At 32.7% G+C, this 12866-nt stretch overlaps 2 protein-coding genes across 7 annotated transcripts in view; both read left to right on the top strand.

The window, feature by feature from the left end:
- LOC100166077 (voltage-dependent T-type calcium channel subunit alpha-1H) overlaps positions 1–12866 on the top strand; it is a 459662-nt gene that overhangs the window by 90936 nt on the left and 355860 nt on the right. The gene's annotated exons all lie outside the window — the stretch shown is intronic.
- Positions 1–12866, top strand: part of LOC100163063 (A disintegrin and metalloproteinase with thrombospondin motifs 9) — a 104340-nt gene that overhangs the window by 76494 nt on the left and 14980 nt on the right. For both annotated transcript variants that reach the window (XM_029488272.1, XM_029488271.1), the window contains 10 exons: positions 4608–4785; positions 6394–6671; positions 6798–7018; positions 7691–7843; positions 7925–8074; positions 8163–8319; positions 8388–8575; positions 9138–9299; positions 9385–9473; positions 11325–11845. In XM_029488272.1, the coding sequence (XP_029344132.1) occupies positions 4608–4785; positions 6394–6671; positions 6798–7018; positions 7691–7843; positions 7925–8074; positions 8163–8319; positions 8388–8575; positions 9138–9299; positions 9385–9473; positions 11325–11845 (2097 nt within the window). The remainder of the gene's footprint in view (positions 1–4607; positions 4786–6393; positions 6672–6797; positions 7019–7690; positions 7844–7924; positions 8075–8162; positions 8320–8387; positions 8576–9137; positions 9300–9384; positions 9474–11324; positions 11846–12866) is intronic.

The raw sequence follows: 12866 nt of genomic DNA, 5'->3' as shown, positions 1-12866 counted from the left end.
ACTACAATTATCATGATGATTAGACATGTGGGTTTGGCTTCGGTTTGAGTTATAACTTACAATTATAAAATGTTAGATACATTTATATTTTCATCATCTTTTCGAACAGTAATTATTTGAGTAACACATAATGTATCACACATATAATATTCTAATTTAATATCAAAACAAACTTTATGTTTTAAAAGATCTATGAATACAAAAAAGCAGAACTAATAATTTTTGGGCAGTGAATACATAATTTGGTTTATTAGCATGAACTGAATATAATATAATATATAATATATAATATATAATATAATGGTTGTTATCAAAGGACCTTATGACAAAGTTATAACTTATCAAATATTTTTTTTAATAGATAATATGTTTTTAGCAATAAAAGATTTCTAAACTAGTTTTACAACTATGATAAAGAGAAAACAAGTTAAATTGATTTGTTACTCTTTATGTCATAAATTAATGTCAATAATCCTGCAAAAACATATTGAAAAACCAGTCGATTATTATAATATTTAAAAATATCCCGTGGCTGTTATAAATTTATAAACATACAAAATGCAGAAATTGGATAACTGGTTAAATTTGTAATTTTTTGTATTTAAATAATATTTAACTTTCAAATAATTGCTAACGAGCTGTTAATGGAGCACACAAACAAAAAAAAAAATATTTAAATTATTTTTAAATGTTAAATTATTGTAACTATGGCTATATGAAATGATTTGGTGAAAATCCGATGTAAAAAAAATATTACTTTAAGAGATAAAATAAGAAATGTAAAATAGCCGCGTGACGTCATTGGGCCTTACTCGTCGTAAATATGAGTAGGGCCCAATAACGTCACACGTCTTTTTTAAATTGCTCATAACTTATTGAATAATGTGAGTATAAACGTAAAACCTATACCATTACCCTTAGAATTGAACATTCTTTCAAATAAAAAAAACTTATTTTTTGTGTTGTGTGCTCCTTTGATATGTAGGTACCTAGTATTATATCAATTTTTAGTTGTCAAAATAAAACTGAATAGTTTCCATTTTAAGCCTTAGAAAATATGTAGGTATCTCCTATTTATTATTTGTATATAATATATTAAATATATTATTTACTTTAGTAGTTAGTTGGCACTTGGCAATAGTTTATTTTATAAAAAATATGTATTTAATGCGTTTGGTGACAGTTGTTTTTATTTGTATTTTGTAGTAAACATTCTAAAATAAAATTATATAACGTAAATTTGGTTTAATTTATAAAATTTTCACTTATGTATCTACTATAGAAAAATAATTATCTAGCTAGGAATGTATTAATGTTGACTGCTGAGGTGAAACAAACGAACTGAATGCAAGAAATATTTAGCAGTCCGTCCTTAAATTTTTAGATGCTCAATTTATTTATATATAAGTCCAAGCCAAATTAGATTTTCCGTGACGAGGTATATGATAAAATAAACTTAACCAAATAGAGTCTAAATCTCTAATATGCTTAATTGTATAATATAGCTTGAGTACTTATAACTTATAACTCAACAGAGTACAAAGCTAAACGTTAATAAATATTAACTTTAAATTAATTTATAACATATTTTGTCTACAGATTAACAAAAATATATAATTATATTTATCATGTGAATTATAGCTACGAGTAAGACACGTACACAAATGTATTTATGTAAATTACCTAACTATATGTCATTTAGACATATTTACAGATCTTCGAAAATCTATGTTGATTTATGAATTGAACACCTAAGCCACCTAAGACGAAGAATATTTCTTCTCTCCAATATTGCAGTTAACAAATTACCATCAATATTCAATCACGTCTTAGATTGAAGTTCAAACACGTGTTGACTATTGAATCGCGGATGACCCTATAACTATGCAGGTTACCTTCGGGTCTACAATGTGATGTGGTTGTATAACCCCCATATATGTTCGTGACGGTTATCTCACAATAATTATTATGTTTTAATCGTAAACGGCTTTTGAAATTTCATTTTGGTAATTTAGATTTTTGGACGCGACCGAACAAGGTAATAAATCACACATCTCTGCGCATGTACGAGTGTATCATTGATGGTAGGTATAGACTATAGGTATTCCGTGTCCATTTACAATATTTGGGATATCGAGAGCCTTGAGATGTAATAATTGCCGGCCGTACACCAAGTTTTATTTCTCAAAGATAAAATTAGGTTTTTTTTTCGCATAAAAACTATCACGGCCGCTAGTGTTTACATTACGTCGATATGTAATAAGACACGACATTATAATATTATTATTATTTCTGTTCTTGTTTGCCAATAACTATTAGCTGTAATGTAGTGTATACAGTTCCGTGTTATTATATATATATATTATATTTGTATGTGTGCCTTAAGTATCTGCAGATATTGCAGTTGTAGGTTTTAAAATAATGTACATAAATTACGTGGTTTTTTTATAGGAAACCATATTTTTTTGGCTAGTAAAAACGAGTTTAAAAATTCAATTTCACCCTATTTATAAAATATGTTCAAAATTAAATACTGTGAATTGTGTAATCTAGAGACAAATATATTTTTTTTTAACTTTCTCCACGATTAAAAACAGTGTGATATTTTCAGTATACGGGATACAAAATAATTTTGTACTCATTTGCGGGTAAATCAAATTTTAATTGGAATTTATTTGTGCTTGCGATGATTTATAGCAACATATGTACCTATTTGTTATAAAAAATAATAAATAATAATGCATGGAAAAAAATCACGTCAAGGAGAATGAAGTGATAAAATGATTACACTCAACAATTATACAAAGAATAAGACGGTATAAATAAATAAACATAACAATATAATAATATAATAATTAGTATACATAAATATATATAAAATATACGTACCTATTTTTTAAATATAGTTGAATATCATAATAATATCATACTATATGTGCTCATAATATATATTGTGCTGTAATAATTGTACTTGTCCCAAGCTGACAACATTGCAGGCGTTTAGAAAATTTTATTAAAATGGATATAATATATAAACAAACTTTAAAGACTTTAAAAACTTTAACTGTTAGATATTGATGACTTTAATTATTTATCACTTATCATTGTTGACTGTTATCTAAATTATTTTTTATTTTTTTCAAATCAAAAAATGTAGGATGGAAATACTTAGTATTTAAGAATTTAGGTTTATAATTATTGTTAAGTTGTCTACAATAATTATACGCTGTACGTAACAAAATTTGATTAGGTAATGCTGTATGGTAATATCCAAACACTATCTGGCAAAAAGAATTAAGAATTAAATAACCTACAGAACTCATAATGTTTTAGTTTGGTGTACTACAGAGCAGAAGCAGATGAAATTTTATAATTTTAGACTACGATTTTTTGTTAATGGATATTATGTATCGGATAGTAAGGACAAATAGGCTATAAATTTAAAGATCAATGGCAAAATTATTATCTGTTTACCTTGTATGCGATCCCTGTTTTTCTATAATTAACCAAGTTTATATTTTGTGTGTGCTGCAAAAAATTGCGAAACGTATTCATACATTTAAACAATTTAATATTCGAAACAGAAAGTGCTTTTAATATCAATAATACAGAGAAATAAAAAAAATATTATGTATTCTATAAAAAGAATTTGTTTATTGTTGTACGACGGTAACTTATAATTATAGTTATAACTAAAACAATATTAATATAAATAAGATGTTCATGTATGTTTGTACTCGCACTTCACAGTGCGAAAAATAAAACGTTGCATGTGAATGATTCACTAGGAAATATGATTCATTTTGTTATTGTTATTAGTTTTTTAACATTTAATAAGAACTTCGTGTGCGATGTGAGGAAACGAACAATATAAAACAAAATAGGTGTACGCGGCTTATCACCCGTTGAGGGTTTAGAACAAAGGAAATCGTATCCAAAAGCCTTCCAGCAAGGATAGAGAATTTATTAATTCAATGATTCACATTTTATCACTATTGTGTTCGTGACCAATCCGTCACACTGTGCGCACAATATTATTTTGTGTCATTATAATATCTTAAAACTATTCAATTTTTTAATTGTATCATAAGAATCAATGTTCTTTTAATAATTGTGGGCATTGCAAGTAGATGAAATAACACCACTGCACTTGTATGACAAACACTTCAAAAACAAAAGTTCCTCGTGCGTGATGATGACTTAACACGTTTCAGTCTAGTTGATTTTGATTAGACATTAAATTCTTTATATTATTTTATTGTTAATAACACTGAAAAATAAACTGTTTAATGTAATAATGTAAAAATTGTAATCAATGTAATCAATGTAATTAGTATGGGTACCTACCTATTTGTTTGATAATTTACTTCCTTTCATTTAATTATATTATATGATATAATACAGATAGGTACTAGACGGGTATAATCTTTAGGATAAAAAGTCAATTTTATTAATGCTGATGAGTTATTTATCATTATTTTAGATATTATATTACCTATATTATATTATTTTTATTTTTTTTTGATTCGATTTACTGATTACAATTTTTGATGTCTTTAGAGCAACCACACTAACATTATTTTGTATTTTTTTCTTCTGTTTCTCAGACAGGATACATTCGCACAACCACTGGCAATTACTTTATAGAGCCCGCAGAGACGACAGACGACCACGTGACTCCGGCATTACATACCATTTACCGGGCCGGTCAGTTGGCCGAGGGTGACAAGTCGCCCGGACAAACGCAACAATCGCATCAACCCGAGAAAAATTGCGGAGTACAAGGTACGTCCTGTGTGCAATAATAACATTCGACTTCGTTGCGAAAACATTTTATTGTATATTATTATTTTAAAACGTTACACGATTTTAATGGGTCGTATAAATGTATAATAATATAATATTATATTATATGTAGTGGTTATATAGGTATACTTGATATTGCTCTTGCATAATATTGTATATAGGGTGGGTCTCGTGTCTCGATTATCCCGTTTTAATGTACGAACAACAATCGTACACACGCTGCAGGTATATCTATATATTATAGTTAGGTACCGTATAGCGAGGTACATTGGTGGTGTACAATCAGACCATTGTAAACATCCAGTTAACGGCACGACCATATACTGGTGTAAGTATAATAATATATCGTAAATCCCATCGGCACCACGAAGCTTTTCGAGTGCATATAGGTAGGTACTAGGTACTGCTTACACGCTGCAACGCATTATATTGTATGCATATTCGTCGTCTCCGTCACGATAACATATGAGCACATACGCGTGTTGTGGTACCCTAACCCAACTCGTTATGGGAGTCGAAGAAGTAGCAATAACAAATCATGATAATTGAACCCGCTGTTTAGAGAGACGCTGTTTAGATAGCTAGTCCACCGTCGTCCGATAACGATTATAATACGCCTGTTGTACGGATGATTTAAAACGCGTGTCTTGTATTTGGAGTCCATTAGTGGTACAAGATAACATATACAAATGCGATATACGTGATCATAGTAATAATATTATGTAGAATCGCAATTCCCACATAGTCTAAGATCGTGTTGTTTCTACAGAGGAAAAACAATAATGGGAATAATAATAATAATGATAATAATAACAGTAACATGGGTACCCATGTATACCAATTTCTATATTATTATTATTATTATATTGATAAATGGAAATTTGTGACCGGGAATCGGGTGGTGTTTGATAATAATATTTCGTCATAGACAAGACGTATAATATAAATTCAGAATAAATAAAATCCCACTCACTATACTCTGCAGTGGCTTCATTCCGCTCTTCGGGTAACTGCAGTTTATTCAATGTCAAGGTCCACAATAGAACACTTTATAGAGAGAGAGCTATACGCAGAAGTCTCCCGCGGAGACAGGAGTACCTACATTTTAAAACCGTCGCTAGGAATTACGAACAAAATCGATTTTCTCTCAGCCTACGTAATAATATGATTATATGAACACATCCGTATTGTTTGATAGATTATAATATTAATATTTATTTAAATAACCGTATACGATGTATACGATTCGACCGTAATGAATTTGTAACTCAAATATTAACAATAAAATGTCGTATTTCTTTACACGGTCTGGACTTGAATGTTCTTTTCGAGTATAGACATTCAATAATCAGGGACACAGTATATTTTATTGTGTATTGAACTGTCAATTTATTTCAGGTAGTTGAAATGTGTACTGTACAGTGTACACAATGTACACAATAAAAATATCGATGACAGATAAAGTTGTATTATTCCATTATGGACTATTTTAGCCATATTCACATATCTGTCGCAATGATATTATTGGGAAGAAATAAAAAAAATGTTAATATTTGTATTCTGTAAAGCATTTTATTCGTTTTTTAGACAACGAAGGCACCGGTGATTCGGATACGATCGCTGACGACGATAGTGCAACCGCCGAAGTCGGACCGTTTATTGTTGGCGGCGCGGGCGGTCCGAATCGTTTGACCGAAAATGATATATTTTCGAGCTCCACCGGTTTGCCGTACACGAAAAAAACCAGAAACAAGCGATCGCTGACTTCGGAATACGTCGTAGAACTGATGGTCGTCGCGGACAAGAAAATGGCCGAATACCACGGGAAGGAGCTTCACAATTACGTGCTCACCCTCATGTCGATCGTAAGTACTAAGTGTCTCCGAACTACGTCGTTATTGTGTAGGGGGTGCACGAAAAAAAATGATGATCACTGCGTATAACACTTACAAATATGATGAACACTGTGTATAACACGTTTGAAACCGTAGGTATCAAAGATATACAAGGACAAGAGCATAGGGAACCCGATGCACATAGCCGTGGTCAAGTTGGTCGTCTTGAGAGACGTGCATTTCGTCGAAAACCGTAGTCGCATGGGAGGTATTGCGGCTGCAGACATGTTGCACAGATTTTGCGAATGGCAAACTCACCACAACGACGAGAACGATTCCAGCGCAAACCACCACGATTCCGCTCTACTATTGACCAGGTACACTTGCCATTTTTATTATTTATTAACAGTATAAGCGAGCGAGCTGTCTAGACGATGACCGCGACGGTGACGTTCGTATATAATAATAATTATTTGTATGTTGGCGACTAGAATTATTACTGTCGTATTACACAAACAAATTACTCTTGTCAAAGTATAATTTTCAAAACGATCGTTCACGAACGCACACACACACAATAGTAATAATAATAATAATAATAAATAAATAATAATAGTGATAATAACTAAGCGAGACTATGTCGCGGGGTCATAGGGCGGTGACTCGTTTGTTGTTCGTCATATCGGAGATAGTATCGAAACCGGTTGTAATTCACACGCGGTTTTTATTTTTCCATTTCATTGACTTGTACTATACCTATGCTGTAAGAGTTCATGAATGAACACCAAACGCAATTTATCAATCAGTTTACAATACGCGTCGTACAGTTACGAATATTTGACGTGATCGAGACATTTTGATATTCCAGAATTGTTTCGATATGGGCACTGTTTTACAGTATTTAGCCGCATTCTTCGCGTTTGTATATACCAGTCACGCTTTTTAGATAATTTGACATTGTTACTAGATATTACTGTACCAATACCTATAATAGTTCGTACTTTGCTGTACGTGTTTATTGTATACACTTTTTTTTTAATGTTTTACAGAGAACACGTCTGTCGAAATCATAATCAGAAGAAATGTGATAACACCCTCGGATTGGCACAGTTAGGAACTATGTGCAATGTCAATAGTTGCGCAATCGTACAGGACAACGGGCTCAGCGCTGCATTTACAATTGCCCATGAATTGGGACACGTGTACGTCTGTTATAATAGATTTACGGTGGCGGTCTTAGTTGTATATTTCATTATATTATGATTGCTAAAAATATCTTTTAGGTTGAATATGCCACACGACGATGACAATAAATGTAAAGATTTTGAACAGCAAGACGGAATGCATAACGTCATGTCAAGAATGTTGGATCACAACTCGCATCCGTGGACCTGGTCGGCTTGCAGCCGACACTTTTTGACAGAGTATTTGGAGTGAGTTTTTACGACGATGATAATAATAATACTAACAACGGATGACAGCTATTTAAGTTATTACTTAATAATAACTACTAATTTACAGGGCTGGAAACGGTAGATGTCTTCAAGACGATCCTAGTAAAGACTATCTTGAGATCGAAAATCAGACCGAAGAAAAACATTTTCCTGGCGAAAACTATACGGGAGACAAACAATGCGAGTTGATTTACGGGTCCGGATCAAAAATATGTTCTTATATGGTGGTTATTACATTTTATTTTTTTAACTAATTTTACTTTCTCTTGTTTAATAATAATTATGCTCTTAGCCGGTGTGTCAGAGATTATGGTGTACCACTGGTTCCGGGGAGAAAGATGGCTGCCGTACACAACACATGCCTTGGGCGGATGGAACACAATGCTGGAGCAGTAAAAACTGGTGTCAGCAAGGGAAATGTGTGCCCAAAGATCGAAATGCGTTAAAACCAGTCGATGGCGGTTGGGGATCTTGGCAACCGTAAGTACATTTAAACTTGATAATAATCAATGAGTTGTGTAGATTATGCAGTATTATAGGTACCTACCGTTTTAGTTGACGCCATAATTAATATAGCTCTAAAGTGGCAACCTGAATGTGACGCATAATTTGATAGGGCTTATTATATTATTAATATTATTATTAGATCTTCTAATCGAATAAAATATGAATACCATATATAGTAGGTGAGTAGTTAATACGGTTTAAAATATAAAATTACATTTAAGAAGATTGTGTTTACTTTTTATATTTATATGCATAACATAATATTATTAAGAACAAAAATAAGAAATAAGTATACAGCCTTGAGAAAATCGCGCACTGTCGATTTATTGCAGTAATTTGAAAAAAATGTTCCGATAATTTGAAACGTGATCATAATAATGTAAAAGCTTACTGCAATGTGTAAGTCATTGAATGCAATATTATACCTATTATAAAATCAACTCATCGAGTATATAGTGACATAACATACCATAAATGTCGAATAGCCGTGGTCCTATACAATATTATATATTATATGATTTAAATCCTCATATAGTTATGGCGAATGTACAAGAACGTGCGGTGGAGGCGTGAAGAAGAGTTACAGAGATTGTACCGACCCGCCGCCGTCGAATGGCGGAAAATATTGTACCGGGAAACGCGTTCGGGTGCGAAGTTGTGCGACGAGCGACTGTCCGCCAGGCACTCCGGACTTCCGGTGAGTTTTTTCGTCTTTACCTGACCCGCAAGTACATAATATTTTCATGCCGACGGCGACTTAATCGAGCCATTTGCATTTTTAGCGGCGAACAGTGTGCAATGTTCAACAACAAGACGTTCAACATAGCAGATCTCGAGCCGGACGTTCAGTGGCTTCCAAAGTTCGGCGGATGTAAGTTCAAAAATAATTTTAGTAATTTGAAAAAAACATAAGCCGGAAAATAATCTCACGCCCGTCACCACCACGCAATTCCGTAACCAGAAAATTGTTGGGGGGGGGGGACTTTAATATTTTTCTCTAGTTTTTTAGAATTTGTACTTATCACCCGTTACTTCATAATACGATTGTTCATGAACAATATTTCGGAGGGAGGGGGGAAATTGCGCCACCAGTGCCCTCTGGCTACAGCATTGCAACCACGACGTTTTCCTCCAAACATTAAGGGAAAACGCATGTTATTGTTATGCATTATAAGACATAGAGGTAGGTGTATAAAATTATAATATGCTGTGTTAAATACTACTCACGTTCCAAATTGATAAGATCGGGTAACTCGTCGGACGTAATTTGACCATAATTTATTTACATTGACAAATTGCGTCAGATTTCTTTCTTTTTTTTCATATAAATTACCGCAAGGCTAGGTGGTACTCTTAATGCGTCTGAGTGCAGTTGATTTTAATTTATTAACGCGTAACCCACTTATGTAAATAATAACAAATCTAAATAGAAACAGTGAAACGGAACAAAAAAACAAGACATTGTCAACAAATTAATATAAAATTAAAATTATGTGTATATACTATATAGTATAACGATATAATATTATATAAACATTAATAAATCACTTTATTTATAATTTTCGTTTAGTGAGACAGTTTTTGTTTATAATAATAACATCCTTGAAAAATATATAAATACATAATTTATGTATTTTAGATTCAGAGAATGTATTAGTTTTAAAATGATGTGGGGGTTTTTTTCATTATTTGTTGTATATTTTTTATCACCATTTGGAGCTATAAAAATTCTATGATTATAAACTTCAACGGTAGGGAATCAAATCTAGTTGGACCTTTGGTGAAGTCAAAAGTGAAGAATACTCATAGTATAGGTAGATACTTTTAAAATTAATCGGGAAAAACAATAAAAAAATTTGGAAAATTCGGAATTTTTATTCAAACCCGATAGTTTTCGACCAAATCGAATTTGTTTTTTATTCAAAAATGAATAACGTTAGATATACTTGAATTTTTCACTTAATTTATTTGTATTAATATTTTCTAGACATGGTTTCAATTTCAAAATATTTAAATAATTTTTGTGCTATACCTAGACATTGGAAATTTTCGTTTTATGTGTGATGACATTTTTGTTGACATTAAAAAAGCTTAGAGATTTAATACAATAATTTATTCCTCATAAATTGTGTTACCGGTAGGTATTTCAAAAAAAAGTGTAGCATAAAGCCACACATACCTACACATTTCGATGAGTGATTGAAGTTCAATATTAAATGTTGATAATTATTGGTCATTTATCATAATTTGAATAAATGATTCCATCGCAGTTTTATTCAAATTTAACACGTCATATATTACAGTGACTTATTTAATGACTATATGTGGTGCACAATTACTAAACAGGCATACAGCAGCTGAGTGACTTACCTGGCTTTTTTAATTTAAAATTGGCGCTTTCCTTCTCAGACTGTACATAGGTGTCGTGTGCAGGTATTTCTTGTAAACTTGATACGTCCTACTCCAATCAGCAGATCGACTTACCTGCGGTTTTTATTATTCGACCTAATCCATTCGACTTATTTTAATATTAATCATTTCGTTTCGGTCGTTCTCGTAATGTTGTTTCGGTACTATAGTACTATGATGACGTACCTAGTACTATATTCAGTTGTGTCATACTATTATACTGTAGTACCAAAACGATCGTGGAACGTACCTATTTTGTGCTGTACAGTGTACCAATTAATGATATTAATGTTTGTCGTTCCGTCGCGGGCAGACGACGAAGAACGGTGCAGGTTGTTCTGCCGCGTGGCCGCGTCCACCGCTTACTATCAGCTAAAGGAGAAGGTGGTGGACGGTACACCGTGCGCCCCGGACAAGTACGACATATGCGTGAATGGTATGTGCGAGAAGGCGGGCTGCGACCACGCGCTGGGCTCGGACAGCCAGCTGGACATGTGCGGCGTGTGCGGCGGCAACAATTCCAGCTGCCAACAGGTGGCCGGCACGCACAACAGCAGCTCGCCGAACGGCTACTCGAAGGTGTTGCGCATCCCGGCCGGGTCGTCCAACCTGGACATCCGGCAACACGGCCACAACGGGTCCAGCAAGGACGACAATTACCTGGCGCTGGTGGACAGCGTGACCGGCGAGTACGTACTCAACGGCAACTACGTGCTGAGCACGTTCAACAAGGTCATAGTGTACGGTGGCACGACCATCGAGTACAGCGGGTCGGACGCGCCCGTCGAGCGCATCAACTCGTCCAAACCGCTCAACAAAGACGTCACCGTCGAGGTACATAATATTTCAGTTATTTATCCACAGTACGAGAAATATGAAATATCGCGATAATCAGCAGAGTTCGGGACCAGGGAAATTGTTCTGGGGTGGCTGGAATATTGTATCAGCGCAGCACACACTCTGATCGCTTAGGTTTTATATGAATTATGATTAAAAAAAATTGGGGCGAGAGCTACGAATAAAACAAACGGGCTAAGCCCCCCCCCCCCAAAAAAAAAAACTTCTTCATTGCGTCCATATATAATTGTATGGTTAATATTTTTTTTGTACTTTGGGTTTGCAAATTTGGTGCAAATTACATTACATCCGCATTCTTTGCACAAATACCTACATATTATTTTCATTTATAGGTAATATATCATCATAACTTACATTATAATAATTACTTGTTTATATTTTATAGCCAATTAAAATTTGATAAAAAGAGTTTTATAATTTGGATATGTTAATATAAAACATTTTTTGTCTGTAAACTGTTGCCACTTCATGTTTTAAGAAAATGAATAATATAGTAATACACCACTGAGAAATTTGAAAAATATTTTTGTAACGGTCAAACCAAACTTTATATTTTAGGCCTGATAGTTGTTTAATCTTTTTAATCTGACAATAAAAGTTTAAATTATTTAAATTTTGCCTATTTATCGATGAAAATAACACTAGTCAGTTGTGAAAAAAATCGTTAAATATATCTTATAATATTGCAGAATTCTTAAAATATACACTTAAAAATTAAAAATACAATCACATATGCACCATCGATAATATAAGCAGTGAATAATGCAGCAATACTAGTGGAAAAATGCAGTTAAAAATAAAAATATATTATTTTACATTTACACCGAATGAATTGATAATAGAGAGGAGAAAACGTTAAAAAAATATGCATTTTTTAAATGTAAAGAATTGTAGGATATTATTATCCATCTTAATATTCGATACGTTTTTACATATTACAAAATGCTGAGTATTTCATTGCATCCCGTCAAGAATAATTAATAATAATATGTCTAAA

This window comes from Acyrthosiphon pisum, chromosome A1 (assembly GCF_005508785.2).
Source record: "Acyrthosiphon pisum isolate AL4f chromosome A1, pea_aphid_22Mar2018_4r6ur, whole genome shotgun sequence".
Classification (NCBI taxonomy): Eukaryota; Metazoa; Arthropoda; class Insecta; order Hemiptera; family Aphididae; genus Acyrthosiphon; species Acyrthosiphon pisum.
The sequence above is the reverse complement of the archived record's forward strand: the minus strand, read 5'-3'. Positions and strand labels throughout refer to the sequence as shown.